Source organism: Cloeon dipterum, chromosome 1, assembly GCF_949628265.1.
Source record: "Cloeon dipterum chromosome 1, ieCloDipt1.1, whole genome shotgun sequence".
Lineage (NCBI taxonomy): Eukaryota > Metazoa > Arthropoda > Insecta > Ephemeroptera > Baetidae > Cloeon > Cloeon dipterum.
The window spans coordinates 39,812,550-39,835,578 of record NC_088786.1 but is presented as its reverse complement, the minus strand read 5'-3'; the positions used below and the strand labels follow the sequence as shown (position 1 = coordinate 39,835,578).

General features: G+C 41.2%; 3 protein-coding genes and 1 long non-coding RNA gene across 5 annotated transcripts; all 4 read left to right on the top strand.

The window, feature by feature from the left end:
- Nucleotides 1-592: 592 nt before the first annotated feature.
- On the top strand, nt 593-2,799 carry LOC135943002 (uncharacterized). Its single transcript, XM_065489392.1, has 10 exons — nt 593-648; nt 710-809; nt 861-1,141; nt 1,407-1,521; nt 1,570-1,814; nt 1,998-2,031; nt 2,084-2,151; nt 2,209-2,311; nt 2,365-2,661; nt 2,714-2,799. The coding sequence occupies exons 2-10, from the start codon at nt 752-754 to the stop codon at nt 2,797-2,799; spliced, it is 1,287 nt and encodes a 428-aa protein (XP_065345464.1). The 5' UTR covers nt 593-648; nt 710-751.
- A 1,352-nt stretch (nt 2,800-4,151) lies between these two features.
- Nucleotides 4,152-4,651, top strand: LOC135934864 (uncharacterized). The gene is made up of 4 exons (XR_010574146.1): nt 4,152-4,255; nt 4,304-4,340; nt 4,411-4,490; nt 4,540-4,651. It is a non-coding gene; the product is annotated as an uncharacterized LOC135934864 (long non-coding RNA).
- A 1,300-nt stretch (nt 4,652-5,951) lies between these two features.
- Grip128 (gamma-tubulin complex component 5) lies at nt 5,952-14,864 on the top strand. Its single transcript, XM_065496893.1, has 16 exons — nt 5,952-6,137; nt 6,190-6,408; nt 6,461-6,734; nt 7,848-8,019; nt 8,078-8,237; nt 8,505-8,718; nt 8,771-8,906; nt 10,325-10,492; nt 10,550-10,746; nt 11,539-11,824; nt 12,030-12,243; nt 12,393-12,599; nt 12,653-12,773; nt 13,938-14,203; nt 14,367-14,520; nt 14,579-14,864. Exons 1-16 carry the CDS (start codon nt 6,066-6,068, stop codon nt 14,623-14,625), a joined length of 2,907 nt encoding a protein of 968 aa, XP_065352965.1. The 5' UTR covers nt 5,952-6,065; the 3' UTR covers nt 14,626-14,864.
- A 5,692-nt stretch (nt 14,865-20,556) lies between these two features.
- On the top strand, nt 20,557-22,968 carry LOC135937993 (uncharacterized). Of its 2 annotated transcripts, none has more exons than XM_065481463.1 (3): nt 20,557-20,708; nt 22,415-22,546; nt 22,607-22,968. In XM_065481463.1, exons 1-3 carry the CDS (start codon nt 20,654-20,656, stop codon nt 22,747-22,749), a joined length of 330 nt encoding a protein of 109 aa, XP_065337535.1. In that variant the 5' UTR covers nt 20,557-20,653; the 3' UTR covers nt 22,750-22,968. The 2 variants fall into 2 exon arrangements, with proteins under 2 accessions (XP_065337535.1, XP_065337543.1); XM_065481471.1 differs by having other exon boundaries at nt 20,594-20,708; nt 22,418-22,546.
- Nucleotides 22,969-23,029: the final 61 nt, after the last annotated feature.

Here is a 23,029-nt window from a genome sequence, read left to right as displayed (position 1 = left end):
ATCAAAAAGATAGCCCAAGCGTCGTCAGTGTGAGCAGCGTGGACAACAGCACGCCTCAAGGGACAGAAATTACGGTTCGTGACGTCATCACTGCAGGTCAAGGAAATGAACCAACTGGCGCCGAATCGCCTAAATCTCGGTCCATTGGCTCAACTGATGCAATCATTGGCACAACTCCTTCGTCAACAACTTCATCCTTGGAAAGCCCTCGTCTAGATTTAACAACTACAACAACGACAGGACCAGTGAAAATCACTCCTCAGTCAACAGTTGTTGCAACATCTGTGGCAACAATGTCAACCACTTCGACAGCATCAACATCAACTAGCACTACAACAACTACGGTAAGCTCAGATGATTTGGTTTAGTAAAGAAATCAATAAAGCGTGCTCTAGCCTCCACCATGCCGTTTGACCTGCACGGACTTCAACAACTATCTTTTGGTATAATCTATATATTTATTGTTGATATAAATCAGCTTAACAATTTTCTTGAATTAATCAGAACCCAACGGAGAAACCCTCTCCAAGTGAGAATGAGACTGAACTAAAAATTAAACAATAAAATTAAATATTGTGTATTATAGTGGATGGTTCGTTTGACAATGCTACAAAATGTAATAGGAAATACTTCGTTTCTAAAGCTTCTGTAAGTAAAACATCGATCGCGACAATATTAGGCCAAAGAATGACGAATTTATAATTTCTAGTTGACGAGAAATGAAGCAGCCTTAAAATGCAAGGCGTTGGACATGAAACTTCTTGCCGTCACTTCTCTTGAGGAAATGGACTGTCTGGCTTCTTTAAAAGGTCTGAAATAAAAAAATATTTACAGATTGTATTGACTTTAAATTTGATCAGCGGAAACATATTGGACGAGTGGCTCGAATGAAGATTTTAAATGTGACTTGGAAAAGAAGTACGCGTGGTGCTCAACGGGGTACAATCTGTCCGCGACGCTTCTCTCTTCGCCCAAATTCTGGCTGTCAACCACTGCAGCTCCTTCCACCCTTGAACGTTGCCTGGCGCTGGTCAACTCCAATAACGCTGCCCAAAAAGGAATGGTTCACAGGAATTGCAAGGATGCTTTGCCCTACATCTGTCAATACCCAGTCGACTGTCCTCAGCAGTGCATTAAAAACGTCAGTATTTGATGGACAAAAAATAGGAAAATTTATCTAAAATAATTAGTCATATATATATAGACTTCCCTGTTTGACTCATCTGGAAATTTAAAAGGTGTATAAACTCTTTAAAAATTAATTTGTTAACCCTCCTTTTTGACCTCTTAGACAAAAATTCCTATGGTTTTTGGATTGACATTGGCATCTACACGTACCTCCTCGGAAACAGACCGGTTTCTAACCTTTTTAGTGTTTAAAAATATTTAATTTTCTTTATGGTCAGATGACTTGGCTATCAAACTATCTACAATGTTGTGCCTTGGGCATGGAGGCGCTCAACATCGACAACATTGCCGAGCAGCTGGCCCTGACAACATTTTCTCGCGGCTTCAACACAAGTTCATTTTATTAAAAATCGTATAAGTATAATATAAATGAGATTTTAGCCACCTGGAAAGCAAATTTCAATTACTGGACATCTGGCACGTGGAAGGGGTCTCCTGTGGGCCTTTGGTCGTGGTGCGAGCCCTCAGGTCCCGTGATTTTTGACCAGGGTCTGACCTGGGAACGTGGTCAGCCTGATAACAGAAATGGAAACGAGAGTTGCGTCCATTTCCGCTTTATTATGAACTCCACTGGCACGGTCTTGACCGACAGAAACTGCAGCAACAGTTTGATTTACGCCTGCAAGGTGAATTTTCAAAGAATTCTTGGGGAAATTTTAAAATGTGTTTTTTTTCAGATGCCAATCAGTGCAACTCCTAAGCCGTGCGTTGCTTCTTGTCCTAAAAATGTTTGCAAACGAGAAGTAATTATATTTATATAAGGGTCAAATTCCATGTAGAAGAACTTTAAAATTTTGTTGTGTTTGTAGCAAAAGTTTTTTGATGCAACTAACACACTTATGAGTAAAGTTTAATTTAAAATAAATTAAATTCATCTAAATAATTCCAAATAAAGACTTTTTCTCGTACGGTGATTGGTACGACGGATGCGGCCGCAACTTCTTAACTTTTACCTCAAACTCGGTGAATTATTAATATTATTATTTAATTAATTTCTTACTACAAATACCTGAAATATAGACAAACTGGACCACAGCTTGGGATTGGTGTTGCAGCATTGGTTTGACCCTGGCTTCCATGGAGTCTGCCGGGAAAATAAGCTGCTACTCTACAATTGTCTCCAGTGCGAAGATAACTTTAACTTTTGTCCTTCTTTTTTAAATTTGATTTTAAAAGAATTTGCGCCTACGACCTTTGGAGATTTCTGGATATCAGGGACAAACGTGGACTGCCCTTCCACCTTCCGCTGGTGCTCACGGAACCTCGACTTCATCGACTCTGAGCTGAAATGGAAGGCAGGACACCCGAAAGATGGTTTAAACTGCGTTTTCCTCGAAGTTAGAAACGGATCCGTGTTGTTGGCCTCCGCTGACTGCGCCGAAAACAAAACTTTCCTTTGCGACGTCAGGAAAAACCAAACCTCGCAAAAAGCGATGCAGGCAGAATGTGCAGGCATTTGGAACATCACCAGCGGTGATTTTTATTTCAATTTAAAATGGCGATCTTTGACATCTCAACAATATAGCTCAAATCGACTTGCTAATGAACGTCACTGCTTTCCTGACTGCTAGCATATCAATCAATATAAAGGTTCTCATAAAGAAAATATAGCACCGGGGTTGCGATTTGTGTTGGTTCCCACGTGTCAGAATTCAACATGGCGTCGAAATTTATAGTTGTTTGAATATACACCCATTTTGAAGCTGCGCAGTAAACCTGTGCGCATCTTAAGCATGCGCAATTGATTCAGATCGTTTCTTCAACTCACAGGGAGGCTTTAAATCATTACATGCGTGAACCAAATTAAAACCTTCTGCGCAGCCAAAATTCCCTTTGGGGCCCGGGTTGCGATCTGTGTTGGTTCCCACCGGTCAGAAGTCAATATGGCGTCGAAATAATGGCGGCCAATCAGGAGAAAGTCCAGCGGCCAAACAGAAGCGTTCAAAAAGGGGCGTGCCGACCTAATAATTTCATTCCCGCGTATTTTGTTCCATTTTCATTAGCCTGATGTGCCATCTAACGGTTGAGTTGCAAATTACCGGGGTAATCAGCTGTTAGTAAAGAAATAACATAATATTCACTGTGCTGACGGTATTTTCTTTTCATTTTACGTTTGTAACTTTCCCCCGTACTCTACCAGACGCCAATCCGGCCCCCGGTGATGCTAAAAAGTATAATTATATTAATTGTATGTATTTATAGTGTTTTTTAAAATGCGTCGGAGTAGAAGTTGGATTGGTATGTCGAACCTTTGGTTTAAGAAATTAATAAAATGTAATTTCAGTTTAATCTGGGTGCTCTAAACAAAATACCGATGCTGCGACAAGTAGAATTCGTTGCCCAAGAGGAGCCTACGAAACTGGAAGAGGGTTTTGTAGCCTTCGATGAATGCAGCGACAAAAGTTTTCATTACTTTCATTTTCTTAAAACTTAATTTTGATTCCGAAACTCAGAGTTTGATGATGAGTGCGTGACTGCTCATGAAACGTACAAGTGCGGTCAGGAGAAGGCACCGCAATTGGTTTCTAAGATAATCAACAATAACCTCGGCAACGGATCATTTGTCAGAATTTTAAACATAAAGACCGTTTTTGACGAATTCTCTGAGCACACCAATCGATTCCTGAGGGTCGAATTAGGTAAAAAGGGTGTATTTATCGACCAAAAAGTCCAGCGCGTGGTAAGAACTTTTTTCCCGCCAAAACAATATAAATGCGAGAAATGCGCATGCGTGGGAGCTGACAAAGAAGTCATTCGTACAGGTGGTCTCTCTGCAAGTGCTCAAACCTGCTATGACGCATGCGCACTTCTCGCATTCATTTTGTTTTGGCGGGAAAAAAGTTCTTACCACGCGCTGGACTTTTTGGTCGATAAATACACCCTTTTTACCTAATTCGACCCTCAGGAATCGATTGGTGCGCTCAGAAACTTCGTCAAAGACGGTGTTGAAATAAGCGGGAAATATTAAAATTATTTATTCTCAATTTTGAAGTACGCTCCACCGACTCCGTGTGTTCCGGTGCGCCGAACGTGCTGGCTTTCGAAACTTTTCCCTTGTGAAATAAATGTAAAACAAATCTTTCACTTCTCAAATAAAATTCAAACTCCCCCATAGCAAACAGCAATTGACACGTTGAACAGCAAAGGAATTGGTAGACGCACTTTACTCTCTCGCTTTTTGACTCGAGATAATTTTTCGAATTTTTCATTCAAACTTTTTAGACAACTTCGGGTACAGGGTTTTATATAATGGCAAAACATTTTATGTCGGAAATTGGGACACTGCTGGTAACGGCGCTGTGGTAAGAGATTTAATTCATTATTTGAGGGATTGAAAATTGATGCCTGAAGAATCCGGTTGCGGCGTTCAAACGATGCTGTGAACTTGGAATGAAACTTTACGAGCCAGCCACCCTTGCTGATGTTCAAGCCTCTTACAATATTATCGGTAAAAATTAAATACTGTCTTTTGCGAGGTTTCTGAGCACACCAATCGATTCCTGAGGGTCGAATTAGGTAGAAAGGGTGTATTTATCGACCAAAAAGTCCAGCGCGTGGTAAGAACCTTTTCCCGCCAAAACAATATATATGAATGCGAGAAGTGCGCGTGCGTGAGAGCTGGTTTGAGTACTTGCAGAGATACCACATGCACAAATCCATCGCAGTTCTCGCATTCTGTTTTGGCGGGAAAAATAGTTCGCACGTCGCGCTGGACATTGTGGTCGATAAAAACATCCTTTTAACCTCAGGAATCGATTGGTGTGCTAAGAATCTTCGCAAAAGACTGTCTTGAAATTGTAAACGAACTCTGGCGGCCTAATATACATATTATTCCTGCTATGCGTTTAAGGGACGCAATATCCGAAGAACACCATTCTGGTCGGCGAGACAGAATTCATCAACCAAACGCACGAGGTGTGGTGTCGCAGCCGCGTTCTTTTGCAGGATAACATGTACGATACTGCCAACCCTTTCTTTCAAAAGACACCTTGTCGCGAGTCGATTATGGCCTTGACTCTTTTAACTCTCAAACTGTACAATTCACGCTTTGATGACTTAAGCGTTCATGATATGTTCCTCAATCCGCAAAATTACCCTCCCATTTCGAAAATGTTTTTCACTTACATCTGTGAGAAATATTAACCTCTCTTATTTTTCACAATATAGAGGTTCTTTAATTTTTCTTCCGTTTGAATTCAATTTTTTGCCGCTGTTTCGGAATATGTTTCTCATAATTTTTGGTGTTTTAAATGGTCTGCGGTTATTGAGAGTTCAATAAAATAAATAAAATTCTTTAAATAATGGTTTTATGTCTGTTGTTTCATACATCAAATAAATTTTGACCTGATTTTAAGAGTATCGGCAGGATTAAGTCTTAATTCGCAGCGGAAATGCAATAAAATTCAAAGTTTTACCGCTGGCGCCATCTGTTCGAGAAAATCTGGCATGAGCACCAAAGCAGCAGTAGCAGCACCAAGTCACAACCAAAACAAAACAAAAGTAGAGGCAGAAGGGGGCGTGTTGATGCAGAAAAAGGAAAAGTTTAAAACTTTCTTAAAGTACTTGCCACTAAATGAGAAAAATAAGCTGCAGATATATTAAAATATTATTTAATATTTATTATTCGATCAAAATCACAGCCTTTAACCAAAACCTGCACTATTTCAAGTCATAAATAACTCTTTCGCCTACCTCTCCGTTCCTTACTACCCACTCGCCAGGTGGCGGGAAGTGCCCACGCCCACAGCCTGCATCAGCCGGCTGGTTGTGTTTACGCATCGCACTTCGCACCACAATTCTCGTGTCTAGTGTGTTTACACTCAAAATTTAGCGATGGGATGTTTATCTTGTGAAAATTCGCCGCTTTAAGCACAAAAATGTCGCGATACGCGCCCCGCGAGATGACAGAGGGGCTGTCCAAGCTCATCACCAGCGTCGCAGGGTTCAAGGTGGGTTACAATTTCGGTGATTCCTCCAATAATTATGTATTTTTATTTTCAGCGTGGCGAAGAGAACCACCAGCGATGCATGGACTACGCGCTGTCCATGATCTTCAACGCCACCTACTCGGACACGTACAAGGGCCAGGTGAAAAACGACGTCGACGCCCTGGTCGAAAAATTCACCATCAACGTCGAGAGCGAAAGGGCGAGGAAGCTGCAGGCCTCTTTCGAGAAACTGTTCGATCTGGCCGAGAACATGGGAACCGAAAGCAAAAATGTTTGGATTAATTTAATTTTAAAGCTTAATCTTACTGTTTTTCATTTTTCAGAATTTAATAAAAATCGGCAGATTCCTGATTTTAATGACGAACCAATCGTCCTTGCTGGGCTCCGGCTGCAGCGTGATCCGCGAGGAGCCTTTGCAGGCCTCTGAGGAGGTCGACTGGCACGCCTACTTGAACGAGGGATGGGAACGGGATTCCGGAGAGGAAAATGATTCGGATTTGAGCGACTGGAGTGACCACTCGGACGGAGAAGAGGTCACGCAGGTCGAGCAGTTCTCCTCGCAGCTCGCAACAGAGGACGACACAGAAAGCTCCAGTGGTAATTTAATTACGTATTTTATGAAAAGTCGCTACCCAAGTTCCATAAAAAAATTAATTGATACAAAAAACTTAGGAAAGGCGCAGATTTTGGGGGCGTTAGTGGCGGTGGGGGCAGGCTGTGTTGGAAATTGGGCCTAAAAGACGCAGAATTTTATGGCGAGTCTGATAAATTTTTGTTTTTTACTCTGCGACCGATAGGAGCTGAGATATTAATTCTTAAAGTCGAAAAAACCCGATTTGTGCCATTTCAAACTTTAGTTTTTGGGGCCTAGGCGGGGCTCTAAGGGCCCGATTGCGGCGATTCTGATACCAATCGATGCCCCTTGTTACGGCGCGTCTGTCTGTGTATATTTATTTAAAATTTTACCATTTTTCGAATTTTATTTATTTTTTTTGCCAAATTTTCTGAAAAAATCGAAATTGTTAATTACCTCCAGCACTAAAATTTGAACAATGGTTCTACAGTCGACGCTAAATTTATCTGGGATCATTTTAAGACCAAATACATGCTAATCTGATAAAAATTCTAGGACTTGTAGGAATTTGAACTTTGAAAAACGAGATTTTTTTACTTTCTCCATAAGGTTAACATGGGAAATCGAAAATTCGCGATTTTTTCTAAACGGAGCCAACTTAAAGAGTTTGACCGACTCCATCGCACGCGTAGGACTGCCGCCGGTCTGTAAACCAATTTTCAGATTTTTGGCGCCCATAGAAAAATTTAAATTAATTTTTTTCTTGGATTTTTTGGCTTTGCGATGCTGGTGAAAAATAGTTTTATTTTTCTTAAAATTTGGCTGTTCGTCTGATCGTTAACCACGACCCCTCGTAAGACAGGTCTTGGACGGGGCTTTGACCTGGGGTACCCTGATGACCTTTTTCAGGGTACCCCGACCTGAGATCCGCTCCAAGGCTGGTTTTTTATGCTTTTTCACTAATTTCAAGCACATTACTCAGCCGCGATTTTCACCCATGCCTGTCCCCGACCTTTCTCAGGTCTCACGTGACCTGAGAACAGGCCCAAGACTGTTATTTTGCGTGTCTGCCGGCGCCTACATAATAAAATAATTTTTGTGATTCAATTTAATTTATTTTCCATTTTATTTTACAGATTTTCTAACAAGTGTGGAGGTTGGCACGAGCAGTGTGGCGACGCCAGCCAAAGAAAGCGGCTCTTCCTTGGAAGAACTGAACGAATCGTGGAAGGCCTGCGAACCCGGCTACAAATACAGTGGCATCAAAATCGATCCAAAATTTCCTGCGCCACGTCTTGCCCAACTCTGGTAGCAACAAGCCAAAAAATCATTTCACTAAGGATTTTATTTAAACTGAATTTTTCAGTTCTACTCATTCGGCTCTGCGGATTCTCAGCGAGTACGCGGTGGTTAGAGAAATTATCATGGTCCTGAGGGACAATTCTGCTTGCGGATTGGTTTTCAAGAAAGAAGAAGAGCACAAATACACTGTCCTTGGCGACGTCACTGTTTGTAGTCTCTCTCCGGTAGGTTAAAGTTTATTTTTAAATCAATTTTAAAAAAATAACTGTTCTTTTAACTTAAAAAACTATTTAAATGATCAATTCTCGAGATAAATGGATGAATTTCTCGTCAAAAGACGCGTAACTAATTTCCTCAGATGGCCCATATTGTCTATTTTTGAATTTTTACCCTGGACCGGAGATATCGCTAAAATTGGCAAAAAAAAACCTCCCAAAAAACTACTATTTTTGGACTTATATTAAATTTTTGATATTTTCTTTGATTTGCAGGAAATGTTTCGCAGCGTGATGGGTTCAGTGACGCCGGCTTTGTCGATGCTGAGCAAAATTCACGCTTTTGTGGAGAAAATGTTGCCGAGTGCCCTGCACAGCGGCTTCCAACACCCGCCCAAAACATATCAGGCTTACGCTGCCGCCCTCGAACTAATTTTTCACAGACAAAACGGCTTTCTCCTCCGCCTGGAGGACAGAGTCAAACATCAAGGTGGGTTTTCAAATAATTTTACTGAAAAAATTAATATTTAATTCTTGCTCAGACGACATCATGACCATCAACTCTTGTCTCGACGCCCTGCGCCCTTGGTTCAAGTTCCTCTACCAGGTGTACAGGGTTCACGAAGCAGCCACCTTTGAGAAGTTCCACTTGCAGCAGTACTGGGTCTGCTCTTGCAAGTGAGTTTTTACAAATTCTGACTTTCCAACTGTACCAAGTCGTAGAAAAAAACGAGAAATCGATGCGTTTCATCGCGCGGACCCTTTAAAAAATTAAATACTTAAAAATAATGCAGATTTTTTGGGCAGCAAAAGGTCCTAAGACTAAGAGACGTAGAATTTTATTGCGAGTCTGATAAACTTTGGTTTTTTACTTTACGACTGATTAAAGCCGAGTTATTAATTTTTTAAGTGGAAAAACGTGATTTGTGACATTTCAAACTTTTGTTTTAGGGGCCCAGGCGGGGCCCCATGGGCCGGAAGGTGCCTATTTTGGGACCAATCGATGCCTTTTGATGAAGCGCGTCCAACCGTGTTTAGTTTTTATAAATCAAACCATTTTTTTAATTTTAATGAATTTCTTTTGGCCGAGTTTTCAAAAAAGCCGAATTAAAAAAAACAATTTATTGTGAAACGGATTTGTAAACGAAATGTATCTGTTATCATATTAAGACCAAGTGCGAGCCAATCTGATCAAAATCCTTGGAGGAGAAAAATTTTGAACTTTGAAAAACGTTATTTTTGCACCTACCATAAAGTAAATCGAAATTTCGCGATTTTTTCGAAATGGATGAAAATTAAAGAGTTTTACCGACAGCATCGCATGTAAAAGACCACTGCCGGTCTGGAAACCAATTTTCAGATTTTTCGCGTTCATAGACAAATTTAAATTAATTTTTTTCCAGATTTTAGGGCTTCACTACTTAGGTTAAAATGGTTTTATTTTTCTTAAAATTCGGCCGTTCGTCCGATCGTGGACCACGACCCCTCATCAGACAGGTTTCGGACAGGGCTTTGACCTGCGGTACCCTATTGACCTTTTTCAGGGTACCCACACCTGAGATACGCTCCCAGGCCGGTTTTTAACATATGTGACATTTCCAACTTTTGTTTTCGAGGGCCCAAGCGCGACCCAATGGGCCAAACGGCACCGATTTTGTTACAAATCGATGCCCCCTGTTGTGGCGCGTCCGCACGTGTGCATTTTTCCAAAATCAGACCAATTTTTGAATTTTTACGATTTTTTGTTGGTTTTTTGTAAAAGTAAAAAAAATGGATTTATTTTTCTTAAAATTCGGCTCTTCGTCCGATCATTGACCACGACCCTTCATCGGAAAGGTCTCAAAAAGGGCTTTGACCTGCGGTACCATGACGACCTTTTTCAGGGTAACCCGACCTGAAATCCGCTCCGAGGCCGGTTTTTAATGCTTTGTTTCTGTATTTTCGAGCACATTTTTCTGTTGAAAAATTAAATTTGATATTCTTCGCTTTTTTTTTAAATCCATCCTAGGAAACAGGCTTTAATTTTTAACATTTCATTCACACATTTAATTAATATAAATTTTAATTTAATTTAATTTTCTGTAATTTCCATGAAGGCTGCTCTCTGTGCTGTGGTTGGAGGCAGAGCGGAATCCGTCGCTCGGAATCTCTTCTGTCGTTTTTTCCCTGCTGCTCATCTCTTTAAAACCCTACCTGGACATCACGGAAAACTGGTTTTTGTTTGGATCGCTGGACGACCCTCACGAGGAATTCCTCATTTCCGGGTAACTAATTAAATTTTGAAGAAATAAACGTCTTACTCTTGATTATTAATTAATTAGGGAAGTGGCCGAAGCTGACAACAACCTGGACGGCGACTACATGTTGCACCCGTTTGAGCAGTCTTTGGTCGACCTCGGCGTCATTCCGATGCCTTTGCTCAAGATTTTGGCCAACAAGGGCCTCACTGTCGGCCGCAGCATTTGCCTGCTCAGAGGCCTCGACTGCATGGAACAAACACCGAAATCGCTCGGCAACGGTAATTAATTCTTTCCTAATAATAAAGGATTGCAAGGTCCCATAAAAAATAAATAAATAAATCGGAAAATCCGCGAATTTATGCGCGAAACCTGAGCAATCTCCGCGTGGATACGCGAAATGGTGTGTTTTCAAGACAGAATCTCAATCCAGCTCATAGAAAAAAAATTTGGGGGGCATCAGTGTTGGTGAGTTGCGTTGGAAATCTGATTTAAAAGATGCGAAATTTCATGGCGAGTCTGAAACACTTTAGTTTTTTACTCTACGACCCATAGGAGCCGAGTTATTAATTTTTGAAGTAAAAAAAGCGTTTTGTGACATTCCAAACTTTTGTTTTTGGGGCCCAGGTGGGACCCTATGGGCCGGATGGCGCTAATTCTTGCACTAATCGATGCCCTTAATTGAGGCACGTCCGCCCGTATGTAGTTTTCGAAAATCGGACCATTTTTCGAATTTTTGCGAATTTTTTTCATCCGATTTTTCGAAAAAGTAAAAAAATGGTTTTATTTTTATTAAAATTCGGCCGTTTGTCCGATCATTGATCACGACCCCTCATCGGAAAGGTCTTTTATTGGGCTTTTACCTGGGATAAACTTAAGACCTTTTTCAGGGTACCCCAACCTGAGATCCGTTCCCTTGCTGATTTTTCAGTACTTTTGAGCACATTTTGCAATACTTGGTGGCAATATTTCATCCTTGCCTGTCACTGACCTTCCTCAGGTCGCCCATCTAGAGGCCCAAGGGGCACTCTGCAGGTTAAGTCAATGTAAATAATAATTACTGGCATTTTCAGTTTCAATTTACGACGAACTGATTGTCTTGCTGAGGACTGGACTGATGGCGTCGGGCAAGCAGGAGGACTTTCTGCCAAGCGACGAGGCCGAACCTGTCAGCGAGATTAGACAACTCAAATTGCAGGAAGAGCAGCCAGACGCTCTGGAGCAGTACACGCTCGACTTCATCTTGTCCACCAGCGACGCTCACCTGCTCGAGGCCTACGGGGACGTGCTCAATTTGGGAATAGAAACCGACCATTCAGAGGAGAAATTCACGTTTGGACAGTTTACACTGCCCTTTAGGTTTGATTTAATTTCGTTCGTGCCGCGGAAATTTGGCCGATCGTCCGCCCCGCCCACTTTTTTATCTCCTGATCGTCCTCACGAGTCAGCTGATCGGAGTGAATGGTAGCTTTTTAAAGCATATAAGACGATCGGCCAAATTTCCGCGGCACAAACGATTTTTTTACGATATGCATGATTTAAAAAATTCCTATTGCACTCTCAGGTCTGCGGATTTGTGCTCGGTGCAGTCGTTGAACCACGTCCTCTGCGAAAGTGTCGAGCGGATTTTGGAGGCGCGCGTGCGCGGCGTCGGCAAACTGGCAAAGGAGCTGCTGAAGAGCAAGTGCAAAATCAGCGACCACCTCTCAGCCGTGCACAGCGTCGCCTTCTTCCAGGTCTTCGCCATGCACGAGTTCTGCTCCTTCCTCAACGAAGAGGTCCGTGCATAATTATAGCTATTTAATAGTTGCAAAAGTAACCGAGAGGCATCGCCACTATCTTTAATTCCAAATAATCATGAAGAAAAGTGCCATCTGGTGGCGTTCTTTTGAACTAATTAATTGCAACTGCCGATTTTCTTCCCCAGATTCGCAAGGATGAGGACTGGCACAGCTGGGCGACGTGGATTGTGCTGACAAACAAGCTGCAGGTGTGCCTGAACGAGCAGCACCTTGAGTGGTCGCACCTTTTCTCCGTCAGGGTCGCCGCCAACTTCGAGCCGGACGCCGTCTCCGAGCTGACTGAGGGCTTTCCCCTCATGCAGCTAATTAACCGACTCTCCCTCCACTACTCTGTAAGATAATTAATAGAAATTAATTGTTTTTTAATTAAATTTAACTCCAACAGATGCAATGGCCGACGCACCTGGTCCTCAACTCCGCCAACATGAAGTTGTACAACGACATCTTCAGGTTCTTCCTCAAGATCAAGTGCGCCCTGTCTAGTCTGCAGAGAGTAGCTTTAATCGGTACAGCAATGTTTTGTAATTTTATTTTAAAAGGGGAAGTGGCGTCGGAAAAAAGTGTTAAAAGTTTCTCCTGGACCGATTTCAGGGTGGGGTGCCCTGAAAAACGTCGTCAGGGTTGTTCAGGTTGTAGGGCTCGTCGGGACGATTCCTTTGAGGCCTTGTGACTTAAAATCCATCAAACTTTCGAATTTTTACAACAAAAACGAAGTTGAAAAATCCGTAAAATCAAATTTAATTTTTCTATGGAAGCGAATGATCTCAAAATCGGTTTTCAGGCTGGTATCGGGCTTGCGTGTGCGATGGAGCAGTAAAGATCGCAATCCCGTGCGGAATTAATGGGGATTTTCTATTTCCCAAATTATTCTGAAAACCACGTTTTTAGAAAACTCTAAATACTATCTTGTCCTTCAATTTTCGAGATTAATGGTCGTATTTTGTGTCAAAACACTCTTAATTAAATTCTGCAGAGGGCCCATTTTGTTCTTTTTTTTTTTAATTTTTGCCCTCGACCGGTGAAATTGGTGAAAAACTCCCAAAAACACCATTTTTGAGCTTTTAAAAATCAACGACTTGGTAGATTTTCTTCAAAATCCCACAAAATGTTCATCATTCAATACCAATCCCAGATGACTAGGCGAAATTACCGGGAAAATTTCTGGTCATGAATTATTTTTAAAGTTTGAGTTTTTTTTCCGAAAATTGAACTTTCAAAAAATCGCAGTAATTCGAGAAATGGTCAGATTTTGGAAAACTGAATACGGGAGGACGTGCCCAGCCAAGGGGCAACGACTCGTGCCAGAATCGTCACCGTACGGCCCACAGGGGCCCTACTGGGTCCCCAAAACTAAAATTTTGTAATGTCTACATTATGTTTTTTTGGCTTTTAAAATTAATAAGTAGGCTCCTATTGGTCGTAGAGTAGAAAAACAAAGTTGGTTAGACTTGCGGTAAAATTCTGTCTCGAATGGACCCGAAAACGGCCCCTGTCCGCCCCAAAAGCCCCCAAAATTTGCAAAAATAAAATACCTTTTCTTCTAATTTTTATCCAAAATCACCTATTTTTAGCGATTTTGAATCGCTCATGCTTTGAAAGGCGCTGAAATTATCGCTTTTGACGTTTTTAATAAAATGAAATGATCAATTACTTATTTTTGTCCTTTTCAGATTGTCGTTGCGTGAGTGGCGCGAACGCAGAGCTGAGCCAGCGGCTGTGGGTGCTGCGTTCGTGGGTGCTGTTCGTGTTGGGCACCGTGCACGAGCACATGCTGAGCAACATCCTGCTGGACATGAAGCAGCAGTTGGACGAACGACTCGAGCAGGCGTCCGACTTCCACTCGGCCCTGCAGGCGCACGAACGCTTCGTCCGGCGCTCGCACTTCTCCTGCCTGCTCAACGCCAAACACGCCGCGGCGCAGGAACACATCATGGAGGCAAGTCTCGTTTTTTCAATTGTGGCGATTTTTTCTTACAAAAAACTTGAATCTTGAAAAATTGGCGACTTTTTGGCGTCAAAACCGTATCGCAAAATTAAATTTTATCTAAATTATTAGAACATTTTTATATTAATTCCTTCTTTGTATTTTTTTGAAACAGATCGTGGGCCAAGCGATGGTGATCTGTGATGCATTCGAAAAAAGCTCGATCGAGGAGCAAATCGTGGAAAACATGGAGCTCAAGTTGAACCTGGCGCTCAACTTCTTGGCCATTTTCTTCGACGCCATCTCCACCTCAGTCAACTCTGTGCATTGTAAGTACCAAAAATCAGCTAGATAAATATTTTAAAGCTGAATAAATATTAATTCCAGTAAAGGGAATTGCGATCGCGCTCAACGAAAAAGCGCCAACCTTCTGAACAACGTGGAAAAACTGGATCAAGGCAGAGACGCTTTGAAATCGGCATTTTTGAGGCCGCTTGCCGTTGCCAAACACTCGGAAAATCGCGACTGTCGTTTACCTCTCGACGATAATCATTCTAAATTTAGAAAAGGCCGTGTGTTGACGCAAATAATATCGCAATATGCGTCCGCATTTTTTGTTTATCTTATAATTTCTCGCTGAAAGACTGTTACTTATTTCTAAGAAATTACTGATTAAATAAAATCCTAAAGAAAACCACGATTATTTAATTTATTGGCGAATTTTGCATTTAAAAATATAGAATTATCGCGTGCGCTTTTGAGTGTTATCTGAGGAGGAAGCTGCGGGTGTTAATCGGCGGTGCGTGCGTGCATTTACGCCTCAGAATTCTATAAAAGCGCGGCGCCTGCTGCCCACCGCGAAGAAACAGACTGTCATAGGCCTTGTTTTTCGCTTCATTCGCAGACACATATCAGAAATGCTAATTTTTCCAATACAGCTGCTGGAAAGGGTGCAAAAAATCAATATTTACGCAGCTGCAATCACTTCATTTTGCCACAGGGGACCGGATTCACGTGACGCGCAGACATGGCGTCTGGTAGAGTGCGGCGGGAAAGTTACAAACCAGCTGATTAGCCCGGTAATTGGTGAATTGCCCGTTAGATGGCACATCAGGAAAATGGAAATATAACAAAATGCGCGGGAATGATAATATTAGGTGGCCACGCCCCCTTTTTGACGCTTTTGATTGGACGCTGGACTGTCTCCCGATGATTGGCTTCCATTATTTCGACGCCATATTGACTTATGACCAGCGGGAAACCAATACAGATCGGAATCTGGACCCCGATGGGAATTGCGACTGCGCAGAAGGTTTTAATTGGGTTCACGCATGCGCAGTGATGAGTTTCAGCCTCCCTGCGAGATAAAGAAGCGATCTGAACTTACTGCGCATGCTTAAGACGCGCACAAGTTTACTGCGCAGCTTCAAAATGGGCGTAACTTTAAGCACCTTGAAAGCCTCCATTATTTCAATGCCAAATTGACTAATGATCTGCGGGAACCAAACACAGGTCGCAATCCGGCCCCCGGTGTCATTTTGCCTCATTAGCAAGAATATTTATGGAAAAATTTTCAAAAAATCAAGTTCTAAGCCGAAAAGTGATTCTCTTTTAATGATTTTTTTATTACTCAAAGAAAAAGAAGTATAAACATTGTAAAAGAATTGTGATGTAAAGCATTGTTTATATAACAATATTATGTTTATGTGCTTAAGATAATACTGAACGAATAGCGTTTCTCAACTCTGTGAAATTCTTTGACAATGAGTAAGAGGAAGGGCCATTCTTGTTTATGATATTCACCCATTCATTCATATAAAGTTTCTTGAGATTCTGTAGGATTTCGCGTCTTTGAATCCTAGCTATGACGGTGGCGTTGTCGCTGTAGTCAATATTGGGGAGGCTTAGGTAGATGTCTTCTAGGAGCGGCGCTGACAAAATGCTCGAAAAAGCGACTATATACATCATGCGAATATCTGCAATGATTAAAAACTATGAGACAAAAACAACGAAGAAATTGTCAAATCATCTAAAACCTTCATTTCTTTTCCTTTTTTTGTTTTTATTTATTTAAGACGGTCTTTGCCGAAGTTTCTGAGCACACCAATCGATTCCTGAGGGTCGAATTAGGTAAAGTGGACGTTTTTTCCGTTAAAAATGTGCAGCGCGACGTGCGAACTTTTTTCCCGCCAAAACATTATGGACGTATTTGTGAGACGTGCGAATGCGTCAGAGCTGATTTGAACACTTGCAGAGAGACTGCCTGTACGAATGACTTCTTTGTCAGATCCAGCCAGCTCTCACAAATACGTTCATAATATATTTTGGCGGGAAAAAAAGTTCGCACGTCGCGCTGCACTTTTTTTAGGGAAAAAATATCCTATATACCTAATTCGACCCTCAGGAATCGATTGGTGTGCTCAAAAACTTCAACAAAGATTGTAAAATAATAAAATAAAAACAGGCTTAAAGAATATTAAAGAGTTTGGTGGTTGGCTTTCCAAAAAATGAATTATCCTTACTCTGAACCATTGACCCACAAAAATCGTGTCAGTTGTTGCATCGCATCAGCGGGTGCGTCATTCCCAGACAAAATGCAAGCACATAATTCCAAGGACTGAAGATTAGGGCATGAGCTGAGGATTTCGCTCAAGGTCATCTCCTCCTTGATGCCAACATTCCTGAGAGTCAACCCCTGAAGAATCTGTCCGTTTCTTTTCATGAAACATCTTAAAACGTGCGCCGATTTACCGCCACATCCAATCGATGCGTAATTTACTACTGGAAGGAGCGGAAAGTCGACCAGTTCTTCAATATTCTCCAGGTTACAGCTATCAATCTGAAATATAAATTCATTAAAATTTAGTTGTTGAAGTAAAATGGAAACAAAAATTCTTACATATAGGGTCGTTAGTTTTTCAGCAAACAGTTGTTCCAAAGAAAAGTCTCGACATGTGCTTGGACTGTGAATCAATCTAATGCAATGCGTGTTAGTTGTTGTTGCAAATTGCGGGGCCGCAGTAGTTTTCATCATCAGGGAGATCCAAAACCTGCGGTAAATATCCAAAGCCTCGATGTGCATGACCACGAAGTCTTCCCTGATGGCAGGAAGTGAAGCTGTCTCGTCAACTTCAACATAGCCCGCAGTGATTGTCTTCAATTTTTCGCATCGACGAGAGATGTCCAAAATCCCCGACAAAGGGACGCGAACATGATTTATCTCAAGGATGGTCAAATGCTTGAGCTGCATAATCGAGGCCAATTCGCGTTCTTCGAGAGAGTATTCAAAAATCCCGAAGCAAACATTTATTATTAATTCCTGCAGGTTCGGAGTGTTCGCCCCCAAACACCTGATGAGCTGAAATAATTGAGATTGAGAATTATTGGAATTCAATATTTAAAAAGCATTAATTATTTTACCTCTTGGAAGCGATAGTTGGGCCAGAGAGAGTATTTGCAGCCCATGTGGCTCATATAGCAGGTGTCAATTCTTGTATAGGATTTCGACTTGACCAAGCAAGGCAGAATTGCCCAAATGTTGTCATTGTGATTGTTGTTACCGTCGCATGTTAAATGATGGGACGCTGATCTTCGAAGCACTTCTTCACGCATCCTTATACGAAAAGGCCCTGGAAATTGAGGAAATTGATTTAAGAAATAATGCAAATGGATGTTAAGAGATACAGTTTTACAAATATATTTCATTCATTTTTTACAGACCTCGTCTCTGACGAAGTTTCTGAGCCCACCAATCGATTCCTGAGGGTCGAATTAGGTGAAAAGGATATTTTTTCCAGCTAAAAAGAGCAGCGCGACGTGCGAACTTTTTTCCCGCCAAAACAATATTTATGCATCAGACCGGGTGGGGCCAAGGAGAGGCCACTAACAGCTGGCGGTGGGCGTGTGCTTGCTCTCACGCATGTTTATGTTGTTTTGACGGGAAAAATGATCCTTTTCACCTAATTCGACCCTCAAGAATCGATTGGTGTACTCAGAACGGTGCAAAGACGGTCTTTAAGCGCAACATTGTGGAAATTGTTTTGCTTACCAATGCAGGTTTTTAGTAAGTCCCCGTCATAAGTATTGATGTTGTCACACACAGTATTGAATGCCAGGTCCACCAGGCTGGATGGCACCTTTAGGAAAAAAAAAATGATTGGTTATTTTTAGCCAGAAGCGCAGCGTGCATTTCCCAGCAGAGCTTATTAAAGATTATTTGTGGCGGGAGTTTTGAGTGTGTTTTAGACTCGACGTTTCAGTGACCTGATCACTTTGTACAGGAATAAACAATTGATTTATTAAGAGGTAAATTATTAGCAGTGGGAAATAAAGGAAAAAGGAACTTCCGTGCGAGTTCTAAAAATTTTATTCTTACCATTTTTATTGCTTGTGCACTGCGCCAGGGAGAGATCCGATACACTCGCAGGGTGCAAACACGACTGTGCATGAGTCTCGCTCTTTCTTGCTTTTCAGGTGAATTTAGGGAACACCTACTGCGACGCTCACCTTGATTTTAGATTTTCTTGACACGTCGTTTTTCTTGCATTCCAAGGTATTATATTGTCACGATGAGGAAAAAAACAACAAAAGAACTCTTCACACAATGCGACACTGACCCCTCACTCAGCCGAGCCGCATCTCCAGCTGCCCCGAATAACAGGTGGCTCTCGAACTCTCCTCATATGTACTTCGCTTCTTCGCATTTGCCATCCAGAAATGATTTTTTGTCAGCTTTAAATTTAAATTACTATCGAAAAAATTAAAAAAAGGAGTTTAAAAAATGTACAATGCTTTTAACATGCCACAAATTATTTTTTCATTTAAATTATCATCTTGGAAACGCATCAAAGTTCAATTTTCCCCATCTTTATATTCATCAAAAGACGCCACGATTAAAATACAACTAAATTTGTTGATGTCTCAATTTAATTTTAACATTAAAAAATACACCAGGAAAAAGAACTAAATTTTCGCTGTTTTTTAATGTCAATAAGTCAACGTTTATCAAATTTAAATTAATCGTCAAAATATAACGCGCGGATGACGGCAAAAATGCTCACAATCAGTCAGAGCCTGAAAAGAGCTGAGCGGGCGAGCCTATTTTGTCCCCTTCTCATTCAACTCCCTGGCCCGAACATGTATGTATTGTCTGCTAATGGCCTCAATTCAAAGCATCAAAAGGTATTTTTTCACGCTCCCATAAATAAACAGGTGATCTCGCCTGACTGAACGACAGCTGCACACCTTTGGATTTTTTTTTCTGTTACCCTGTGACTCGAATAAATTCAGGGGATGACTGGAACGTATGCAGCAGTAAACCCCCAAATGCAGCTCAGGTTGCATAAGTGTTCAATACTACCAGTTACATAAACCCCAAGTGTTCGAAGCCGCCAATTAACAGATGGCGCCACCGTAGAATTTCGATTTTAAGGCACTTCCGCTGCGATTTCAGACTCAATCTAGCTACTGTGCATTCTTCAATTAATTTGCTAATTTTTGACGTGCTGAAAACCAAAATCGGTTCAGCCAATCGCCGTAGAATCATGAAAAACTATTTTGTGAAATAAAAAAATCTTTTCCAACGTTTCTACGGCGAATGGCTGAACCGATTTTGGTTTTCAGCACGTCAAAAAAAGCAAATTAATTCAAAAAAAGCAAAATAGCTAAATTGAGTTTGAAATCGCAGCGGAAATGCCTTAAAACCGCTTAAAACAAAATTTTTAAGAAGCTCTTTTTTGTCTCATGATCCTAGGCATTCGAAATCTAATTTAAAATTAAAAAAAAATGGAGCATGATCGTTGGCGGCCGAGCAAAATCGCTATTTGAGAAACCGAAATTGCTTCTGTTTGGGACCGAACAGTCGGAGTCACGAGGGGATCATCCGGTCTGAAATCTCGCACTCAACGAAAAAGCGCCGATTTTCTAAACAGCGTGATGGTCTTTTGAAAAGTACACACAAACTGGATCAAGGCAGACACTTTGAAATCGACATTTGAGGCCGCTTGCCAAACACTCGGAAAATCGCGACTGTCGTTTACCTCTCGACGATAATTATTCTAAATTTAGAAAAGGCCGTGTGTTGACGCAAATAATATCGCAATGTGTCCGCCTTTTCTGTTTATCTTTTGAAATGTCTCGCTGAAAGACTGTTATACTTTTATTTCTAAGAAATTATGCTTATTAAATAAAACGTAAATCCTAAAGAAAATAACCTTGATATTTAATTCTAGGTGCGAATATTGCAGTTAAAAATATAGAATTATCGCGTGCGCTTTTGAGCGTTATCTGACAAGGAAGCTGCGGGTGTTAATCGGCGGTGCGTGCGTGCAGATACGCTCGCTTGCTCGCTCGCCTCACTCAGAAATATATAAAAGCGCGGCGCCTGCTGCCCACTCGGCACACAACTCGCTCGAAGGAAGACTGACACTTCGCAGCAGGAAATTAGGAAAGGAAGCAAAAACCATGTTCGCACTGACCGTGGAGAAATTGTCCCACTACGAGTACGAGGAGCCCAAAAGTATGTACAGAATTTATTTAATTTTATTTTAAAATGCTGGTTGAGTTTAAGACAGTAAATAATTTTTTGTTGGTTGAGTTTATTGCGCAGTTTGTTTAGCTGGCGGTAATAGAGCGGAAAGACCTGAATGGAATAATATATTATTCCAGCACGACGCACGCACTCATTAATTTGTATTCACCGCCGCTCTTGCGTTACTCACAGACGAGTTTGTCTTGCAAACAACTCGAGGAAACGATAAAATGCTCTATTGGGGATAAGCATACAATTCAAAAAGAGGAAAAAAATCTAATTTTAATATTTTAATTCAATTAAATAGAATTTTTCGCCTTTTTTATTTCTATTCCTAGCTTTTTTAAATGATTTGAAAGAAATTAAAGCTCTCAAAATTTTTAAGATTGCGTCGTTTGAGTCATTTTTGCTGCTAGAATTTGAGCAAGGGGGTTGAAGGGGTGGAGGGTTAGCACCCTTTCAACCCTTCAGATATTCAGGGTGGGTTGAGATGAGTCTAATGGTGGGTAGTTTTTGTAATTCTGAACGTTAAAACCCGAGATTTTGATTTGCAAAAATCTCGAAAAGTGAAAAAAAATCTTTTATTTCGCGTTTTTTTGAAATTTTGGAACCTTATATCTGGAGTCTTGAGCATTTCATTTGCACAAATTACATATCATTGAACTTATATTAACTTTTTCTGAGTAGCTAAAGGGTTTAGGGGTGATTTTTCTCCACCCCTAAGTTGCCACAACGCTTCAAAAACGCTACAATGAGCGTGCCGCCAGGAACGGTGGTCGCTTTTTATCAAAATTGCTGCAATGGGGATGAAAGGGGAAGGGTGTATGCACCCCCTAAACACTTTATATTCTCAAAGGAAGTTAGGACGAGTCAAACGGTGGGAAGTTTTTGCAATTCTGATGTTCACAGCCCGAGATTTGGAGTTTGCAAAAGATGAAAAAGTCGAAAAATTAGTGATTTTTGTAATTTTTTGCTTATATTAATAACTTCAAATCTCGTGTTCTAAGCTTCAGAATTACAAAAATTGAATAGCGTTCAACTCGTCTTAATCTCTCCTGACCAGCTAGAGGGTGAAGGGGGTGCTTACCCCCGCCCACTAATTGTTAAAATATTTTAAATCCCGCGGAAAAATGCTCTGAGTACATTTTCTTTCGAGAATTTTTGCGAGGGGATGGAAAGGGGTGGAGGGTGAGCACCCCCTAAGACCTCTTGATCTTTAGGGTAGGTTGAGATGTGTTTAACGGTGGGTACTTTTTTGCAATTCTGAAAATTAGAACCAGAGATTTGGTGTTTGCAAAATGCGAAAAAGTCGAAAAATTTGTGAATTTCGTGATTTTTGCTTATATTAATAACTCCAAATCTCGTGTTCTAAGCTTCAGAATTACAAAAATTACCCACCAATAGACTCGTCTCAACTTTCTCTGAGTACCTGAAGGGTTTAGGGGTGTTTTCTTTCCACCCCTAAGCTGCAATACAGCTTTAAATACGCAACAGTGAGCGTGGCGCCAGGCACGGCGTGGTCGCTTTAATTAGCAATGGGGATGAAAGGGGATGGATTTATGCACCCCCTAAACCCTTCAGCTGCTCAGAAGAAATTGAATATATATTTTTTGAATTATTTCAGCGCAATTTTCTAGTTAAAAAAATCATTTTTTTTCTGAAATTTCACTTCATTCTTGTTAAATTAATTTCAGAAGGAAAGAACAAGTCCGAGCGAAAAGACCTGGTGAGCCGCACGATCGACGAGCAGGCGTTGTGCGTGAACAGCGACGCGCCCAAGGCCTACCGCTCGCCCGTGATGGCCCGCAGGAAGCTCCGCATGCTGCGTAAGTTTAAAAAAACTCCTGTTTTATCAACGAAATATTATTATTTTTCCTCAATTGCAGAGTTGAGCAGCAGTCCTCGTTCCGCGTCTCCGCTTCGCGCCAGTTTTTCCGGAAAATCTCCCAACGTGAGTGGCAGCGGTGTCAAGACGGAGCTGAACAGCGCCAAAAAGAGCTACGCCTTCGTCAAGAGCACGCCTGACTGAAAATAGAAAAAAAATAATAATAAAAGAGAGAGCTGCACGCACCCAGAGTTCCCCTCAACTTTCGAAACGCTGCGAAATGTGAGAAGCGTCTTTTTCCCGAATTAATGCAAAAAGGGAATTTATAAAAATTTGTTCCTTTTCATTAGGAAATTGCTGATTTTGAATAAATAAAATTTTAATGTTTCGCCAGTGAAACGATTTTACGATTCTAGATAAAAAGTTTTTTTAATTTGGGTTTTTGCTGCAGCGAAATTCATTGCTTTCTAATGAAACACTGTTT

Coding starts and splice junctions, on each gene's coding strand:
- LOC135943002 (XM_065489392.1), top strand. CDS start 752: ATGAAACTTCTTGCCGTCACTTCTCTTGAGGAAATGGACTGTCTGGCT. Junction 1,815..1,997: donor GTTTGATTTACGCCTGCAAG/GTGAATTTTCAA, acceptor TTGTGTTTGTAG/CAAAAGTTTTTTGATGCAAC. Junction 2,032..2,083: donor TGCAACTAACACACTTATGA/GTAAAGTTTAAT, acceptor TTCCAAATAAAG/ACTTTTTCTCGTACGGTGAT.
- Grip128 (XM_065496893.1), top strand. CDS start 6,066: ATGTCGCGATACGCGCCCCGCGAGATGACAGAGGGGCTGTCCAAGCTC. Junction 8,238..8,504: donor CTGTTTGTAGTCTCTCTCCG/GTAGGTTAAAGT, acceptor TTTGATTTGCAG/GAAATGTTTCGCAGCGTGAT. Junction 10,493..10,549: donor GAGGAATTCCTCATTTCCGG/GTAACTAATTAA, acceptor TTAATTAATTAG/GGAAGTGGCCGAAGCTGACA.
- LOC135937993 (XM_065481463.1), top strand. CDS start 20,654: ATGTTCGCACTGACCGTGGAGAAATTGTCCCACTACGAGTACGAGGAG. Junction 20,709..22,414: donor CGAGTACGAGGAGCCCAAAA/GTATGTACAGAA, acceptor AATTAATTTCAG/AAGGAAAGAACAAGTCCGAG. Junction 22,547..22,606: donor CAGGAAGCTCCGCATGCTGC/GTAAGTTTAAAA, acceptor CCTCAATTGCAG/AGTTGAGCAGCAGTCCTCGT.